Genomic DNA, 19,084 nt, shown 5'->3' on the forward strand with positions numbered 1-19,084 from the left:
TTTTTAAACAGTTAAAACTGTTTAAATTGACATTATAATAAATTGAATGAACGGATCTTGAACCCTATTGATAATCGAATACTAAAACACCAAAGTATTTAGAAACACAAACGTATACATCCTTTTATATGCCCCGGAATTATGATTCATAATGTAAGAACAAAATATTAAATTGATAAATGTGCCAAAAGGTGATATTTAAAACCAATATCTGATAAGAATGTTTAATATCTAAAGGCGATGCCAATAGAAAGGTGGAAACTATTATTACTAATACAAAGCAGCGAACACCGCCCTTTTTGGCTTAGATAACATAAAAACATATTATACCTGGTTGGTTTTTTTTAGTTTCAGGCTTTTTTTAGGCTTTTCCCAGGCCTCATTAAATCACATCTTTATAGAGCTTTAAAGTCATTTGGCCAAATACCAGAAATTCATTTTATAGCAAAGAATCATGGAAACAAAGCATGCAAAGGACATTCATTTCAACGGGTATTTAAAGCACCCCTTTTGTTTACAGATCGGGCAAGTTCAAATCTAAGAGTTCATTTTGGTACCAGCTTGATCAAAAAGCACCAAAGTCCATCCATATTTGTTCAAACAAACGTAAAACTCAACCCAAACCTCGCCGTACGAATGCAAAGTCCACATCCTCTTAATATTCATACCACTATGTGTAACTTCTGGTGGTTATAAATAATTCTCTAAGGAAAATGCAAAGTTACCTTATCTTTTGACCTAAACAATGAAATGAATTTCATCATCTAGTGGTCGATATTAAATCACTACCGTACATCAGCTATTACGCCGATTGTCGAATCGACCTCTTCAATTTCATACCAGTGATTTACTTCTCAATAGCTTTAAGAATTTTGAGAAGTTTTAAGATTTTAAACTTGTCTAAAATTACGGTGAAAAAAATACGTAGTAATTAAGGGAATTAAGTCCTGTTGCAGACGTAGTTTCTCTTCTAAAGGTGCATCATGTTTGAGATTTTTGTAGATCGTGGCTCCTTCGATAGAAGATGTCGACCGTTGGCAAATTCCACACCACAAACGGCAGGAGAAGTTTTAGATGGTAAGGTTCTTTTTCATTGATTAAAATACAAATATTTTCTTATCAATTTATGGTAGATTTAAATATCGCTTTAATGAAAGATTCAACTGGATTAGTGTTTAAATTTCAATACAATATATTGGTATGCATTCATGTCATATTTCGCATTTTTATAACATAAATCGTGCCATGAGTAAATAAGAAAAATAAATTGAAAGAAAAAAATCTTTGCAAGTATAATATCAATTTATTTCTGACGATTGCAAAGTTTCTTAGGGATCAAATCAAAACTCGACCGGTTCACCGCCGGATCCGGGTGGAGCCGGTTTCTATTGTTCTTAACAATTAAACGCGGTCCCCCCGGGCAACCGGCGGTCGAGTTTTGATTTGATCCCTTAACATGCATACATGTATACCGGTATATCATATGGATGCGTTGCTTTATGACGTTTTATGTATATTATACGTTTTTGAAAACTTACTCAAAATATTCTAACATAATGTTAATTGTTGACGAAATATTTGGCTAAAAATAGTTGCAAAAAATATGTTACAATAACATTTTGGCGATATTTTAAAAATGTTGTTGTAGTTTGTTGTCACACAAAACGTTTTCAAAACGTTTTTATGACCTTTAATATGACACGAATTTTGATTTTTAAAACGTTATACCAAAACCAAGACCCAAAATATAACCCATTTGAAACGTACCAATTACAATAACGACATGATTGTTTTCGCTGGGGTGGGGGGAGGGGCAAGGGCACAATGAGATACGGGGCCGACAATATCTAACATTTGACATTTTCCCCAAATAGTGGGATTTATTTTGGTTCTGACTTGAGGGGTCTTTTTGGTGGTGGTGGTGGGGGGGGGCACAGTGAACATCACTGCAAGATTGTCTTTACATACCGTGTTATTATTATTGTATTTGCTAATTTCTCTTGAACATGTTGAACAGGGTGTTTCAATTTAAGTCGGTCCGAACAATTGATGAGTTCAGATGCCAAAACCGACTACAGTTTTATTCGCAAATATAAAAGTTATACAGGGTGTCCCAGAAAAAATTACCTGGCGAATAAATTTGGACGTAAGTCGAGAAATAGACATCAGAATCCAAATATCTAAAAATCAGCGTGTAGCCCATCTTATTCTGCATCTTATACGCTAATTTTAGTGGAATCGGTTGACTGATTGCGAAGAAATGAGCGATTACATAACGTATGCGTCAATTCACTTCATTCCAAGTTTGAAAGAAAGATCATTCAACACAATGCGCACTAGTGGTTAACTGTCAATCGACTTCATATTTTGTTCGGTGAAATCCTTTTCGTTCAAACAATCTGTTTCTTGCAAAACATCTAATTAGGTTTTGTTCAAATTTAAAAACCTGCATGATATTAAAAATGAAAGCTTGCATGTAAGATGATGCTCGGTACTTGTAAATATCTTTTTTAGTTAATGTTGATATAAATGTTACATAAAGAATTATTGCACAGAGAATTATTTCAGCTGGCTTAAAAAGATTTTCACACACATTAATGTTGTTGGAATATTTCCAAGAAATTGCAATGCAAAGTTTAAATCATTTAAAACTTCAACATTAATGTTGCATGGTATCAAAAATCACACATAAATCTTTAAGCACTTGACCACTGTCAGTCTTGGTTCAAATGTTCTTTGGAAAGTTACAATATAATATATTTGCACAACCTAAAGAATTAAAGTGGGAAAGCTTCCAATTGCAGAAATCATACTGTTATTCATCTTCAATTGAAAGCATGAATAACATAACACCGTCGGATTATAAAATAGATAATGTGGACTAAATTTAATGAGATACACAAACTTTAGGAAGCGGTGAGCGAGTATGAAAAAAGCGCCTGTTGATCAAACTTGGAATGAACTGCATTGATGCACACATTATATAATCGTTAATTTCTTCGCAACCAGACAACCGAATCAAATCAAATTTTTGTATGTGATGCACAATAAAATAGGCTATGTGGTACATTTTAAATTTTCTTATTCTGATGTCTATTTCTCGACTTACGTTCAATTCTATTCACTCGGTAATTTTTTCTGGGACACCCTGTAGATATTGACATTTATCGGCGTTTGAATCCGAACTCTTCAAGTTAAAAAGATAGGCCTAATGCTTTAAGCTACCGTATCCTTGTCTTTTTTTCTTTTTCTTCTCTTCTCTCTTCCATTTTGTCTGTCATTCGTTTCCTTCTTCTTATCATTTTCTTCATTTCTTTTTCTTTCTCGTTTAATCTTAGTATTTTTTCTTGCGTATTTGCTATAATTTCCCTGTGTTTACTCCTGTGTTTATTTCTGTATTGATTCAGTTCCCTTATTGTTTGTATTTTCGTCTTTGTTTATTTCATCTTCGCTTTTCTTGTTATTGTAGACATGTTTGAGCATCCTACCATGATAGTAATATTAGCGACGACAACACTATTTACCATAGTAACTCTAGCCTTGCTTATTGAATCTGTCCACCATGTTGCAAAGCATGTGCCTCGTTCTGGGGTAGCCAATCACAGAATTAATACAGTGTGGATGTTGGCTTTATATCCGGTAAGATGTTTTTTTATAACTTTCTTACATCTAATTTCTTTAGTTTTGCTTATCTCGCAAATATATAAACCTGAGATGTCAAGGATTCTCGAGTACTAATATACTATAGGATAAGCCACTCGTTTGCGCAAATGAAGTCAGTCATTCAGCCAATGCACGATCATGCATGTGATGGCATTGCTGTAGGGGTGTACGTGTAGGAGTGTATTTTCTGTGGAAGAGATGATGCATGTTTACGTCATCGTTTCAACAAAAATTAAATGGCGAAAAAACGGCGAACATTTGGTCGAATCTTTCCATTACTATCATATCGTGAAATACCAAATATCTGAGGAGTTAGCTCAGTATGCTAGGAAAATATTCTCTTCGATGACCCCATGACGAGACTGGCTAAATAAGCTGTATTTTTGCTGGAAAGGGTCCGAATAATTGGCAGTCGATGGGCGCCATTTTGGAAAAATTTGGTGTACCAAACTCCCCAGCAACTGTCAATCAAACTACGGATAAGTCTGCTTCACTATTGAAGTAGTACGCACAACGTTGTCGTGCACATGTATGCAAATTTTAGGCTATTAAAAAAGCGTTACTATGGCGTTACTAGGTGTACCAAACTCCTTAGGAACTGTCAGTCAAACTGCCGTAAAGTGACTTCACTTTTTATACAGGGATTGAATACGAGTGTCACGGCCCTGGAGATGTATACATTGTCATTTGACTTCACGCCGATGCGCACACCGTTTTATCGAACATTGTTACTGCGCATTTCAAAGCCGTGAAGTTCGCAGTGACGATGTGCGCATCGGCATGACGACATCTCATGTCTACCCCAAGGGCTTATGGGCAGCGGCGCACACCGACACCGCCTGGCTAATAATTATTTGGTGCAGAAGGGACACTAAAATGAATACACGGGATCGATACACGTGAATTGCTATGCACGATTTTGATATCAGACGAAAATCTTCTGATACCGGGTTAGAAAATGATGAATATCTCCCGTCATGATTTTTTTCTCAAGAAACCAGATTTGGTCTCATAAACTTGGAAATACGTGTTGAACAGATATGATAGTCGCTAGAATGCGCTTTGAAAATTGGCCGTGCGCTTTGAACTCAAAATTTGACCATTTTATATTGCGTTGGTCCTCTTATGGGGTTATTCCTTATGGACTACAGCGTGCAGCGTGTAGTACAGCTGCACTCACTGTAGGCAGTATAAAAGTCGATGACCATTGACCTCAATGGGGTATACAAGCTTAATCACGCACAACCAAGATCGATTACCCGGCTATTGTGAGTAGCCTTAGTTATGTCCCTCGACTAATTATTAGTTTAAAGAGCTTTAAAGGTTTGAACCAAATGGCTAATCGTGGCTGTGGATTTAACCTACCATGGCGATTCCTGCCATGAAGATATAGGGTCGAAGACACTGTGCGGCGCGCCCTGACTTTTCCGGGGGAGAGCAGGCGGTGATGGAAGCGATATCGCCAATTTTGAGGTCGCCATTGGATTAACACATAATCATGAAATCTTCACAAACAATTCTAAATTTGTTATGTGGTGTCAAAACAAAATTATCTTACTCTAAAACCGTTGGGGTACGACAATGTACCACACTGTAAGTAGGCCCTATGTTAATTTTCCATTTGTAATTGCTAACCGTTTATTTTGAATGGGGCTGTCAGCCCTGTATCTTCGCCAGCCTCGTACGTCACGTGTTGCGCTTCCTATGCTGCCTGGGGGGGGCATTGAGGGGAAAAGTGAATTTCAGGGGGAAATCAACTAATTTTACGCAAAATTACCGCAAAAAGGTGAAATTTTCGCAATTTTGGCCGGGTTTTTACTAGGGGGGGGGGGTAACAGGGGCAAGAGTTATGGAGAATGTGGACATCTTACAAATACTATTGGGTAGTCAGTCTCGCTTGGTACTATAGAATAAATAGATTTTTGTAATAGTGGTACCAGAAAAAACCGACCGATTTATACTAAATTGACAAAGGGTTTGACCAATATAAACTGAGCTTAAAAAGAAACTTATAATTTTTCACAAGGTCATATCTTCAAATCCTGTCCATCAAAATGAACCAAAATTACGTTTACTTCAATACTCTACTCTTAACAAATGTCAGTAACCAAGCAGTTATCCAACTGACAAAACAGCAAAATGCACTGACATGGAACAGCTTCCTGGACCACATTCACAGCCCAATAATTGGCACCCACTACAGGAAATCTGTGAGAATGATTACAAGATCCTTGCACATTATAATTCCCAAAGAGTAAGTGGAATAGTGTGGAACAGTGAAAAAAGTGCATGAAAAGCAGAAAGCAGCGCCGTTTTATCATCTGTGCAAGGATCTTGTGCATGTGCATTCTCACAGATTTGTTGTGCTGGGTGCATAGGCGCAGATCCCGGGGGATGGGGGATTTACCCCCCAATATTTTGCCAGGGGGGTGGTCCATACAATCATCCCCCCAAATGTTGACACCTGAATATGGGTTTCTGACCAAATTAACCTCATATTTGCCCATTTCAGCACCAAAAGTGCATATTTTCGCGCGCTTCGCGCGCATTTATTCCACTTGTGCAGCAAATTTCATCAATTTAGCTTCAAAATAGCAAACAATTTTACACGCTTCGCGCGCATCTGTACCAGAAACTTATTTTGTCGCCAAAAGGTGCTGGATTCACTATGCTTTAAGATTTTTTTCCAACCCCATCCCCCCAATGTCAAAAAGAAATCTACGCCACTGGGCCTGGGTGCCAAATGTTGGGCTGTGAAAGAGGTCCAGGAAGCTGTCCCATGTCAGTGCATTTTGCTGTTGTGTCAGTTGGACAACTGATTGGTTACTGACATGTGTTTTGAGTAGAGTGTTGAAGTAATCCTGTGTGTAATTTTGGTTCATTTTGATGGACAGTTTCTTTTTGAGCTCAGTTTATATTTTGGACATAATATTTCAATACAGGTATTTTCAGCACTGCATTTACCTGGAGTATGGATTCCATGGTCATCGTCATTCTGTACCACCATAGCAACTATGTAAGTAGGCCTATATAATTATTAAATGCACTGATCACTAAAAGTATTGGGACATCTAGAAAATCATCCCAGATACCAAAATTTTATTGAAATATATTTCACTGTACTTGATAAATATAAGTCCTTTTCATTAATAATTTATGTTTCTAGCCCTTATTTTCTTTCCAGAAATAGAAGAAAATTATGCATCCATCTCAAATTCATATAAAATCGCCATTGGTAAAATCTAATGAAATAATATAATCAAAATATGTCAAGATCAACGTGCCTTAATGGATTTTGACTTTGCTTGTGTTACCTAGGTAACGAAATATTGTAGATAATGCAATCCTATCTTTATTTGTATTGTTATATCAAAACGAACATTTTAATACCACTTTTGATATTTTTGACCTCATAGAGTCACAAAAAATTTGACCTTTGATCTTTTGGGAAATAATTCGAGAACAATTGCATCATAGATAGGTCAAACTATACAGTTTCTGAATCCTTATTGACTAGAGAAATACATTGGTTGATGTGGTTATTAAAACAATTTGAAATGTGAAATTTGACCCTGTATAAAGTTTGATTACCCTTTTCTCGCCAAAGGCTACTCCGGTTCAATTGCTATCACGTATGTCAACTACCACAAGCTACCGTAAAAACTCGATAGTTTGCATATGTGCTTACTATCGAGCACTGTTGAAAACATGAAATTGTACCAAAGTCCGGCGCTTTACCAACTGAGCTAATGGGATTGAGGCACAAATTTGCAGGTTTACTTGTTCGTATATAACTATGTGTATCGATGATTTGCTCAAAACCCTTTACACTTCATGTTTGCATGTTCTAAAGGCGCTCGATAGTAAGCACATATGCTAACTATCGAGTTTTTACGGTATGGTACCAGTGCAGTTTTGACCCCACCACCTTTGAACGGGTATTGGCGCTATACCTATTCGTCTCATTTTATTATTGTTATTTATTCTTTTTCAGTGTCTACTCTGTATCTCTGTACAAATTCCTGGTATTGGTAGTTGATTATTACGGAGGACATCGAAAGATGTTACTCAAACTTAAAACAACGGAAATTCAGTTCCCGGTGACTGCAGCCCCGTTAACTGCATGCTGCTGTTGCTTCAAGAAAAATTGCATGAGACCTCGGAGACTTACTAAGTAAGTTGGGAGAAGAATGTTTTATTGTTTGACTATTCGATTTCATCATCATCATCATCATCATCATCATCATCATCATCATCATCATCATCATCATCATCATCATCATCATCATCATCATCAACATCAACATCATCATCAACATAATCATCATCCGGGTGGGCCAACGTTGGTCTAACGCTGCTGCACCATGCAAGGTAGGGCCAACATTGAACCAACATTGGTCGTTGATCCATCCAATAGATTTTCCCTGCCAGGTTGTACCGATACGGTATTGGACCAAGGTTGGAACAACTTTTAGGCCAAAGTTGGACAAATGTTGGTCCAAATGAGACAAAAAAGGGGCATAATGCATACCGCGATTTCATTCAAGTCTTATATCTATTTTACCTCGAACGCATATTTAGCCCAACGTTGGCTTACCGACGCATGGAGTTAAAAATGGCCCGATGTCGGTTAACCGATAATTTGCCCGGTATCGACAGAACAAAAGTGAGCCAACGTTGGATTGCCGATGCCTACTGCAGCACTTTCTGACGTTGAACCAATGTTTGTGTCCAGTATCGGCGGTTGAGGTGGGGGTGGGGGTGGGGGTGGGTGGGTCGGGGATGATTTCGTTCTGGTTTTACTGGAACTCTTTTTTGCGCGCGCGAAAAATGCGTTTTGCTGTTTGATGGGCTCAAGATGGTGTCCCGGGGATGGTGTTTTTCGTGTTAAAAAGGAAGAAGCATGCACAGGGCAATTATTGCTTAATTTTGATTTTTCAGGCCAGATGTTGGTTAACCGATAATCGGCCCAATGTTGGCTTACCTACGCCCACCACTAGATTTCATCTCTCCCGCTCCCCAAGCAATTATTATTATTGTTGTTATCGATCAATTAATCGATTTTTTGTTTGTTTATCATCATGATCATTATGCTATTATTGCCGGGTACTATCATCATGGTTGTCGTTTTTTGTTGATGTTAATGTAGATATTTTGTTGTTGCTATCACAGGAAGAGTAAAATGGTGTTGAATATATTGGTTCTTCAAGTAGCTTTCATTCGGCCAGGAGTCAATTTCGTGATCGCTCTCTTCAACTTGGGAAATATTGCCAGATGGGTATGTATGACTATTTGAATGACCCATTGACATGACCCTAGTAATTTTTGTAATTCTATTAAACCCTTCGAGCATATCTTTTGACTAATGGCGTCCGAAAGCTCTTGTGCGATTTTGGCCCGATATGGTCTTGCACCGTCCTGCACCATATGGTACAGGAGCATGTTTGACTTATAAATATTTTCAATCTACTTATAAATATTTTCAATTTAAGTACATGTTCCAGCAGTAAGTTTGAATCAGAAACTGGAGCATGTTTGTCAAACATGCTCCTGGAGCATTCTAAGTCAAACATGCTCCTGGAGCATGTACGCTCGTACTTAAATTGAAAATGATCATGGTCCTGGACCATATTATCGGGCCAAAATCGCACAAAAACCGACCGCAAACCCCGGCGAAAACGCACTTCTAGCGATTCATATTGACCCTGTTCCCTCAGCTTAAAATCACTGAATCCTAATTTAGCATTGAGATAATTTACTTTTTTATGATCAGAATATAATCTAGATACACAAGAATATTATTTCGCCATTATTTTACAAAGACCTAACAATTTTGAACATGTTGAAGGCTTTGGTTAAGAATATTATTCAGTATCTCTTTTACATGATTGTATACAGTATTTAATTTGCCTTCGAAGGTAAACTTCCTTCATGGAAGTAACTCACTTACTTTTTGTCTATAACTGGTGAAATAAAACAAAAACCTGTTTGCTTAAATGATTGATTGATTGATTGATTGATTGCTTGATTGATTAATTAATTCATTTATTGATTGATTGTTACAGGATTCACCCATCACAGGAATGACTATTGTTATGGTATCTTCAACCCTCATCGCAATGACGGCACTCAACTGTTTGTACACAGGTTCGGCCGAAACGTTGACCAAATACCACCTCCGCGCTAAGTTTTACTTGATTAAGGCTGGGTTGATGTTTGGTAATCTTCAGCTTGCGGTGTTCCGTATTTTAGCTAACTACTGGGTCCTTCCATGTATCATAGTGTTGCCATTCGAACTTCGAGCTGGATGTAAGTACAAGTTAATCATCCCCACGTGATGTGATAGTTCACATTTAGCAGGTTCGCCGTCGGACAGGTTAAGAACTGCCATGTTTTGGTCAGGAGAAGCTCTGACTTCTTCAGGTCAAAGTACCTAAGTATGATGGCTCTGAAAAGAGCCGTTCTCTTAAGACTGCCCCTTGTGAACAGTGAACAAGCAGACCTAGCCTATCTGTTAAAGTTTTTGGTGGCTCTGAAAAGAGCCGTTCACTGAAGATTGCCCCGTATCTACAGAGAACAAGCAGGTCTCGCCTAGGCCTATCTGCTAATGTAAAACGGTTTGGTGGCTCTGAAAAGAGCCGTTCACAGAAGACTGCCCCTTGTGAACAGTGAACAAGCAGACCTAGCCTATCTGTTAATGTTTTAAGTTTTTGGTGGCTCTGAAAAGAGCCGTTCACTGAAGATTGCCCGTATCAACAGAGAACAAGCAGGTCTCGCCTAGGCCTATCTGCTAATGTAAAACGGTTTGGTGGCTCTGAAACGAGCCGTTTACAGAAGACTGCCCCTTGTCAACTGAGAATAAGCAGACCTCGCCTATCTGCTGATTTAATTATTTATTTATTTATTGACAGTCTGGCAGTGCATCTGCATCATCTACGAGTCTTTCTTCCTCTTCCTCATATCAAGAAAATACTACCGTTTCGCCGATGGCAATGTGGTGGGCAAACCAGCTCCCCTACCCGATATTCTCGACGACACAGAGAGAGGAGCAGCATTCAAACTCCGGAATATGGCGCGCCGTATCAGCTCAGCATTTTAAACAAAATCACGTGGGTGTCGTCTGGAGAGGAAATGTTAAACATTTACCACACATTTGTATAAAAATATGAAAAAAGTAAACTCATATTCATTATGTCAGGTTTTGGAACCGAGCAATTTATTAGCTCATTTGCAAATTATACCAGTCGCAGTGATGTTAGTGTAGGCCTGTATACATTTCTCTCTATTAAAGGTGGGTGACCAGATATAGACAGCCACATCTCCCATTATTTTTCATCAAAATTGAGGTTTTGGTCAGACTAAAGCTCATATTTTTTTCTCATTACCCCAGTAAAATTTAACGCCCGAGGCTGTTTCGTTTAAATAGTAAGCACGTGAGTAGGCCTACGTGAAACAAAATACTATCCTATGGGCCATTGCTATATACGTTTTTGCTTCTTATGTCAAAACCGCTAGCAATTGCTCAATACAACTCAAAATTTGGAATCAGATTATTCGGCAAACAGAATACGAACACATCTGACCACCCACCTTTAAGAGTGGTTTGCTTTATTTTCCACACAAGCAGTAGTTGGTTTTTGACCAATGAAGTGAATTGTACCTAAAAACAATTAATTTATCTCGATTATTTCATTGTTACAATATATTTATACCATTACATTTTTTATCAACTAATCAGGTATAATGTCCGCACTGTATAGTCGTGCGGAAGACTATTTTCAAGCTCATTCATCTGTAAAAAAAAATGTCCTTGAGCACCTGAGGCAAATAACAAAAAGCAAGCCTCCGAATATCTGTGTGAAAGTTATGGCGTGTAAACTGTCTCATTTGCATAACAAGGAACCACTTTCACAGCATATCAATTTAGTTGATCGCTGGTTTGTCATAGGCCTACAACATACGTTTATTTCACAACTTTTTCATAAAATAAATTTATATCATTGATTCCGTCAATATGCATAAATTACCTTATTGTTCTCTTTTTGAAAAAAAAATGTATAATACTATATATTGTAAATAGATGAATGTACATTTCTCATGTTCGTCATACATGTCATAAACAATGACAAGACGTGTTCTAAAATTCTAGTTTAAACGGCAAAAAGGCTGCATTAAAATCCCTGAAATTGATCAAGTTTTATAGCCAAAAAAGTACTTTTTAGAGTTTGATGCTTCAAAATGGTACATTTTCTCTCATTATATGACATTTTTGATGCAATAGTAGGCCCTACCAAAATTCATACGCACGGCTTCGGTTTTTAGTAAATAGTCGCCCTATCATATTGTAACTTTCAGCTTCGAGAGCGCACTGTCATTTTAAGGGGGTTCGAAATGATGTTTCTGGAAAACAGAAACTGAATTTAGAAACATTTGAATAGATTGAATAAGTTAAGCTAAATACACTGAGCAAAATAGTTTTTGTTTGAAGGAAATCGGACATGTATACGGTTGTCAAGATATACATGTTTTTAGTTTCTTTGTATTCTATTGTTTTTGCCAATATATTGATGAAGTTAATGAGGAAAATTGGCATAATGTGCTCATGAATATTCATGTTTGCCAATATTATACCAATATCTTATGAATAAACCTTCATACTACTTTTATTTTATATGATTTTGACATGAAACTTTGCCAATGTGTTTCTATGGCCTAAAACATTAACATGTGATTTTCCGCCCATCTAATTTGCATATTTGCATAATTAATTAGCATTATACTTAAAGCTAATTAATTATGCAAATATGCAAATTAGATGGGCGGGAAAATCACATGTTAAAGGTTTAGGTCATAGAGACACATTGGCAAAGTTTCAGGTCAAAATTTAAAGGTAAAAGTAGTATGAAGGTTTATTCATAAAATATTGGGAAAATATTGGCAAAATTAATATTAATGAGCACATTTTGCCAATTTTCCTCATTAACTTCATCAATATATTGGCAAAAACAATAGAATACAAAGAATCTTTCAACAGCAATATCTCAAAAACCGTTTGTCCGATTTGGCTCAAATTTTGGAATTAAGATTATTTTGCATATCTCTCTGCAACAAGTCTATTTTAATCTCAATCAGAGCAACTTGATTTTGCCTTTCGTACCACCTTAAGGTGTTTACGGTTCAGTGCGTTAAAACAAGAAAAGTCTCAGGTCAACCTATGTTGAATTTTTGATCATTTGGCATCTAAATCATATAGTTTCACCTGATATTGGTGACATTGAACTGTGAGAGTTCTGAATATGAGAAAATTCCACCCGAAATTAGGCATTTTCCCATTGAAACACGTGTAATACATAATTAGTGGTATTTAACCTATAGAAACACTGAATTCTATGGATCTGATATTCGTCATGGAGACTTTTCTAGCTATATTTTGCTTACATTTCTCAATGTTTAACTGTATTTGCCCTGGCAAGAAAACGTGCATCTTCTTCGACTACTAAGGTATGTTTTTAGAACCCGTTGAGGTTGTAGGCCCCTAGCGGGTTGAGTGGGGGGGGGGGGACTTGTAGCATTAGTATTGGGTTTACGGCTGGTTTCTGTGATTTCAGGGCTTCTAAATTCAACAACCTTCGCTTGCCGGCGTATACATATAGAAAGCTTAATGATGATGAAAAATCAATGTTGATGATCATATAGACATGCCACTTTGTTAATTAGACCCACATGCACATTTTGTTGGTGATTTCCTTGCCCTAAATAACGTACATAGGCCTATACGTGTAAATACAGTATAGGCCTAGGCTAGGCATTTTGCGTAAGCTTTAAGGCGCATGTAAGGCCTATAGTCACGGGTAAAATAAAACCTAGTCTTTGTGTACACGTTGTCTATGGGCCTCTACAGCATCCTGTGTGGCCTCACTCTATCCTAACTCAAGCCGGAACCCTAACTTGATCTATAACTCTATTTTAAACCCATATCTAATCCTCGGACCTAGCCGTATCTCTATCCCTATCCAAGAGCCTAGCCCAATAAAAACCCTATTCCTAATGCGAACCTGACCCTAATCAACAATTCTAACACTAAACAGCAAGCCTAAATCGGAACACTAACCCTAAATCAATCTTAATCTGATCTGATCGTGCTAGGACAGGCTACAGATACGAATATCCCGATATAGTCCTAGGTTGAAGCAAAAACAGCGAAACAGTCATCATACAGGGTGTCCGAAAATCATTGATATTTTACTCGTCATGCTGTTTTCCAGAAATTTTCTTGTTAAAACATGTATTGCAAATGTCAATGTTTACATTCATGGCATTTACCTGAGATTGGAGCACCTTTGTGCTTATATAGGTTAAAGACCACCAATAGGCCTGGGCGATACATTGAAATACGACGAGGAACTATTTGTTTTCAAAGACTGCATTAAAATCCCTGAAATTGATCAAGTTATATAGCCAAAAAAGTACTTTTTAGAGTTTGATGCTTCAAAATGGTACATTTTCTCTCATTATATGACATTTTTGATGCAATAGTACCAAAATTCATACGCACGGCTTCGGTTTTTAGTAAATAGTCGCCCTATCATATTGTAACTTTCAGCTTCGAGAGCGCACTGTCATTTTAAGGTGTTTACGGTTCAGTGCGTTAAAACAAGAAAAGCCTCAGGTCAACCTATGTTGAATTTTTGATCATTTGGCATCTAAATCATATAGTTTCACCTGATATTGGTGACATTGAACTGTGAGAGTTCTGAATATGAGAAAATTCCACCCGAAATTAGGCATTTTCCCATTGAAACACGTGTAATACATAATTAGTGGTATTTAACCTATAACTCTTTTGGTCGTGTGTTGAGCTCGCCACCAAAAAAGTGGCGACGTTACATTTTGCCAAAGTGTACTCAAAACAAATGATGATATCTCTGTCAAGCAAGAAGGTATTGTCATGTTTGTGGTATCATTTTATTGCTAAATAAAATGCACTTTCAACCCTGTAAAAAGAAATACTTCAACTTTTTTTCCCGGGCTTTTTTTAATACTGACACTGTGCTTCATAGAATTCAGAATGGGCAGGGTGGCGGTGGTGGGGGATGTGGTGGTGGGGGATGTGGTACACACAAACTCTATGGGATTGGTATTTTTAGTGCGTAATCTGCTTCTGTAAAGGCTGTAAATTGGATTTGGACTCTATTTAGCATCTAAAACACTCATGGCCTTACAGCTAAACAATTCTACTAATTGTTTTTAATAATTTATGATTGGCTTAGTCTAGAAAATACAAACTTTTCCATACAAAACTACCCGTTGTCATATTAAACACTGTAGTAAGTAATGCAGATGTCTTCAAAATCTAAAAGTTACTGTAACATTTTTAATTACTTATCCTATCATAGTCAAAGTATAGATTTTCTGAAGGGAAATTTGACGAGGAATCTAAATATGGACATATTTTTTCTGTATGGGTTAGGGGGAAATGTTTAGGTTCAAAATATGTTGAATTGTAAAAAATCTAACATACTTTGGGACACCCTATATTCCGAGATTACCAAACAGCTGTGATTTTGGTTTCTTCCAAAGTCAGTTGGCTCTCCATATCCTCTAACCAAATGAATGTTGTTTACTTCCAGTTTATTACTGTAAGTTGGTAATAAGCAATGCATTGAGTGATCCATTTTTTATCAAAATCTTTTTTATTCCTGTATAACTTGCAGGTCACCCTGTATAATGAGTTGAAATGTATATATTTGAATTGCTTATGCCTTCAGCTTTCCAAAAATGTATACTTTTGCCAGTTTAGGGTTGATGATTGTCGAGATAATCTAATTAGAAACCCGATTGGTGTAAAAATTCATAATATTTGTCATGTAGGGGAAAGTGGGGTAGGCCTAATACCGGACTGTGGGGAATCCCGGACACATCGATTGCAGCTAAACGGAGAAGGGTGGCACTATTATACTACCTTAGGGTATTAGCTACCTCAAGGTGTACCTCACGTGTACTACTACCAGCGCTTTGGGTCTCGTCTTTCTTTGTGAAAATTACGAAAAACAGAAATTGTCATTTTTGACTTTTTATCCGAAAAGTGATTTATTAGCTGGGTGACAGTTAATGCGACAAGGGACACAGATGAAGTATGGATGAAAATTATGTTTGATACTTGATTGTTAGCTGGATGTATGAATTTTGGTATCTTAAAAATGGATTAGTAGAACAAGCACTGAAAAATTAAATCGGGACCGTGAGGGTAATCCCGGACACACATGCGTCTCTATACAGATGGGGTAATGCCGGACACTTGCTATTTCGAAAATATAGACAACAACAACAGCCCCCATAGTTGTATGCTTGAGGTAACAGAAGTACCTAATACATTCTAGGGGATTATCATCCTACTCCACTTTCCCTCTTAGCAGCAATCATGTGTCCGGGATTACCCCGTGTCCGGCATTACCCCATCATTTTTTACCATTTCGTTTTTTAATTATAACTTAGTAACTATATAAATTTTTTTATGTTGAGTTATTAAAAACTGGTTACTAGTTAGAACATTACTCCTACTTTGCATTGATATGATTTTCACTGATGAACTTTATTTAATCTTGTACCTGTGTAGCCTTAACGAAAGGTGCCCGGGATTACCCCACTTTCCCCTAACGCTAAGGGTGGCAAGTTCAGGACACACGGCCTTGTAAAAAAACTCTTGTAAAAAATAGCCCATCATATATATGTCATGAATGTATAGATGATTTTTACAAATCTGTCACCACCAAACTGTAATAATCTTGTGGCTGAATTTTTGTTTTACGCGGGGGGGGTAGCCCCGGGTAAAATCAGGGGAGGCGGAAGAATAAGGAGCGGCAAGAAGAATTATTTAAGGAAAAGGGGCGACCCAGAAGGGGTGGCAAGAAGGAATGTTAATGAAAACAGGGCGGAAAAATGATTGAAAATGTTTAAATAATTGTGCAACGAATGAAACTGTAGGCTACCTCAGAATTTGGCTGAAAGATGAGGGCTGGTGATGAGGGTGGTGGCAAAATTGACCTTTTCTGGCAACGCCCTTAGATACTGACCAAAAACATTATTGTGATCATAATTTATGGATCTGTGAGTTTTTCAAAACGGATGATACATTTACACTGAATGGAACTAACAAAATGAAAGAAAAAAGTGACACATTACCGGTCATTAACAGAGAATTGTTTGATTGAAGCCCAAAGATTCATTCACTTGCACCCTGCCGTTTTTCCTAATTTCCTCAAAAAGTGTAAAAGTGGATAATAACTTGTTGCATTTGCACATCATAAAAGGCCACAAGTTGTCTCAGCTTTCAGCGCGCGCACGTAACATAAATTAAAACCAAGACTTAGCGGATGTTTTAAACTAATGGTTTTTACTAATAGTAATAGTCTGAGTTTGTTTTCTTTTTTGATGTCTATTTAAAACAAATTTGGCCGCGAAGCGGCAAAAAAGGGGTCCAAAATGCAGTTGTTGGCATAACAATAAACAAACAAGACGCACCAAAACCGCGTATCACTATGGGCTTTTTGCTTAACATGCTAAAGGAAGTTGAGACAAAACCCTTTTTAGGCCAAATCAGATAATGCATTAAATTATTTTTTACAAGTATTGTTGCTGTTAAAATGTGATAATGAATATATTTATCTTGATAAGCATATATACACGCAAATAAAAATTGTGTCTTTTGTACAAATGTATTCAAACATGCATGTTTAATTAACATGTTTAATTAGCAATTGCACCGATCAAGCGTTAATTGATGATCATATTAATGTGAAAGGAAGTACATGTACAGTCATTGAAATTGAAAATGGATACATGGATAATGTATAATATAAATTAGTTAAGGGGGTACTACACCCCTGACATTTTTGCATTTTTCTAAAAAATGATAACACATTGGTGACAAGTTAGAAATGTATATTATAGGGGCAAGGAATATACTGTACTGAAAATTCAGCAACTCAAAGCAAGTAATTATTGATTTATTGATCAAATATTGGTTTTCCCTCATTTTTGACTGTAACTCCAAAACTGTTGTCTGTGCTGAAATAAAATTTCGATCCAGTGCAGTAGTTGTAGTCCTTACCCCTATAATATACATATCTTACGTGTCCCCAATGCGCTATAATTTTGGAGAAAACTGCAAATTTAAAATAGGCACAAAATTGGGTAGGGGTGTAGTACCCCCTTAACATTGTACTTGTATATACAATATGACGGGTCAGCCTGTGATTCAGAGCGTTATTATGTAACATTTTGTCTTTTAAATCAGTGACATTGTGTAAATGACGTGATTGGATGAAAATAAAGTTTGATTGAACGTGATAAAATAATGTTGTCAAAACTCTTGGTGTGATCCCGGGTGTGATTTACATAAGTGTCAGGATATGTCGCTGTAACAAACGATTTGTCGGGGTAAAGGCCTAAGGCTGAGTTCACATAGAAGTATACGGTATACGGTATTCGCTATACGAAATACGCTCATTCGTTCAGGCTGAGTTCATATAGGAGTATACTATGTGAACTCAGCCTGATCGAATGAGCGTATTTCGTATAGCGAATACGAGTATGTCAGTTTACCCATTTTCTTCGTCTTATCAAATGCTTGTAACTTTACTTCTTGAGTTCACATTGCATTCAATGAGGTGTCATAATGTGCAGAATTAGATAGTGCATCTATTAAAAAAATGAATTTGCCCACATATGGTTTAGGTTTTTAAAATTTGGACGGTATACGCTGCACTAAAATCGAACACGCGCGATTCCCACTATACTATTGCCTCCCATACTATACGCAGGTATACGGCCTTTTCGAATAGCTCTTATGTGACCCGGTACTATGAAATTACCTTGCTCGATTTAATCTATACGCGTGCACCTGCAAAACGTGCATTGTATACCCGAATAGTATACTTCTATGCGATCGTAGCCTTATGTGACCCGGTACTATGAAATTGCCTTGCTCGATTTAACTATATACGCGTGTACCTGCAAAACGTGCACCGTATACCCGAATAGTATACTTCTATGTGAACGCAGCCTAATGAAATTATTATTTAGAAGTCGAACTTTAGAACAAGACTGTCAGAGCATTGTCATTAATTTTTAGGCACTCTTTTTTTTTTAGACTACAAAATGTATCATTACTAGGTGAATGAAAAATGAAATGACTTGGCTGTAATTTATGGGGAAAATATTGTTTCAGGTCGGGTTTTAAAAACCAACGCATTGAAGAATCCAAATAATCATTATTTATATTACACTGCCAATCTGAAGCAGCTTGTTACTAATTCAACACAATGATTGACAAGCTTCCCAGAATGCAAAACGCAAATCAGGGATCGATTTGGCAGTTCACAGCATCTTGCGAATGGTAGTAAGCTTTGACGAAAATTGC

At 37.1% G+C, this 19,084-nt stretch overlaps 1 protein-coding gene and 1 long non-coding RNA gene across 2 annotated transcripts in view; both read left to right on the forward strand.

Moving 5' to 3' along the window:
* Positions 1–983: 983 nt before the first annotated feature.
* Positions 984–11,176, forward strand: LOC140158018 (organic solute transporter subunit alpha-like). Its single transcript, XM_072181269.1, has 7 exons — positions 984–1,077; positions 3,470–3,639; positions 6,606–6,679; positions 7,658–7,837; positions 8,836–8,941; positions 9,729–9,972; positions 10,575–11,176. Exons 1-7 carry the CDS (start codon positions 984–986, stop codon positions 10,760–10,762), a joined length of 1,056 nt encoding a protein of 351 aa, XP_072037370.1. The 3' UTR covers positions 10,763–11,176.
* Positions 11,177–18,114: 6,938 nt separating this feature from the next.
* Positions 18,115–19,084, forward strand: part of LOC140141472 (uncharacterized) — a 262,118-nt gene continuing 261,148 nt past the window's right edge. The window contains exon 1 of the long non-coding RNA XR_011857424.1: positions 18,115–18,342. This is a non-coding gene — a long non-coding RNA (uncharacterized lncRNA). The remainder of the gene's footprint in view (positions 18,343–19,084) is intronic.

This window comes from Amphiura filiformis, chromosome 1 (genome assembly GCF_039555335.1).
Source record: "Amphiura filiformis chromosome 1, Afil_fr2py, whole genome shotgun sequence".
In the NCBI taxonomy this organism is placed as follows: Eukaryota; Metazoa; Echinodermata; class Ophiuroidea; order Amphilepidida; family Amphiuridae; genus Amphiura; species Amphiura filiformis.

Coding starts and splice junctions, on each gene's coding strand:
- LOC140158018 (XM_072181269.1), top strand. CDS start 984: ATGTTTGAGATTTTTGTAGATCGTGGCTCCTTCGATAGAAGATGTCGA. Junction 3,640..6,605: donor GGATGTTGGCTTTATATCCG/GTAAGATGTTTT, acceptor ATTTCAATACAG/GTATTTTCAGCACTGCATTT. Junction 8,942..9,728: donor TGGGAAATATTGCCAGATGG/GTATGTATGACT, acceptor TGATTGTTACAG/GATTCACCCATCACAGGAAT.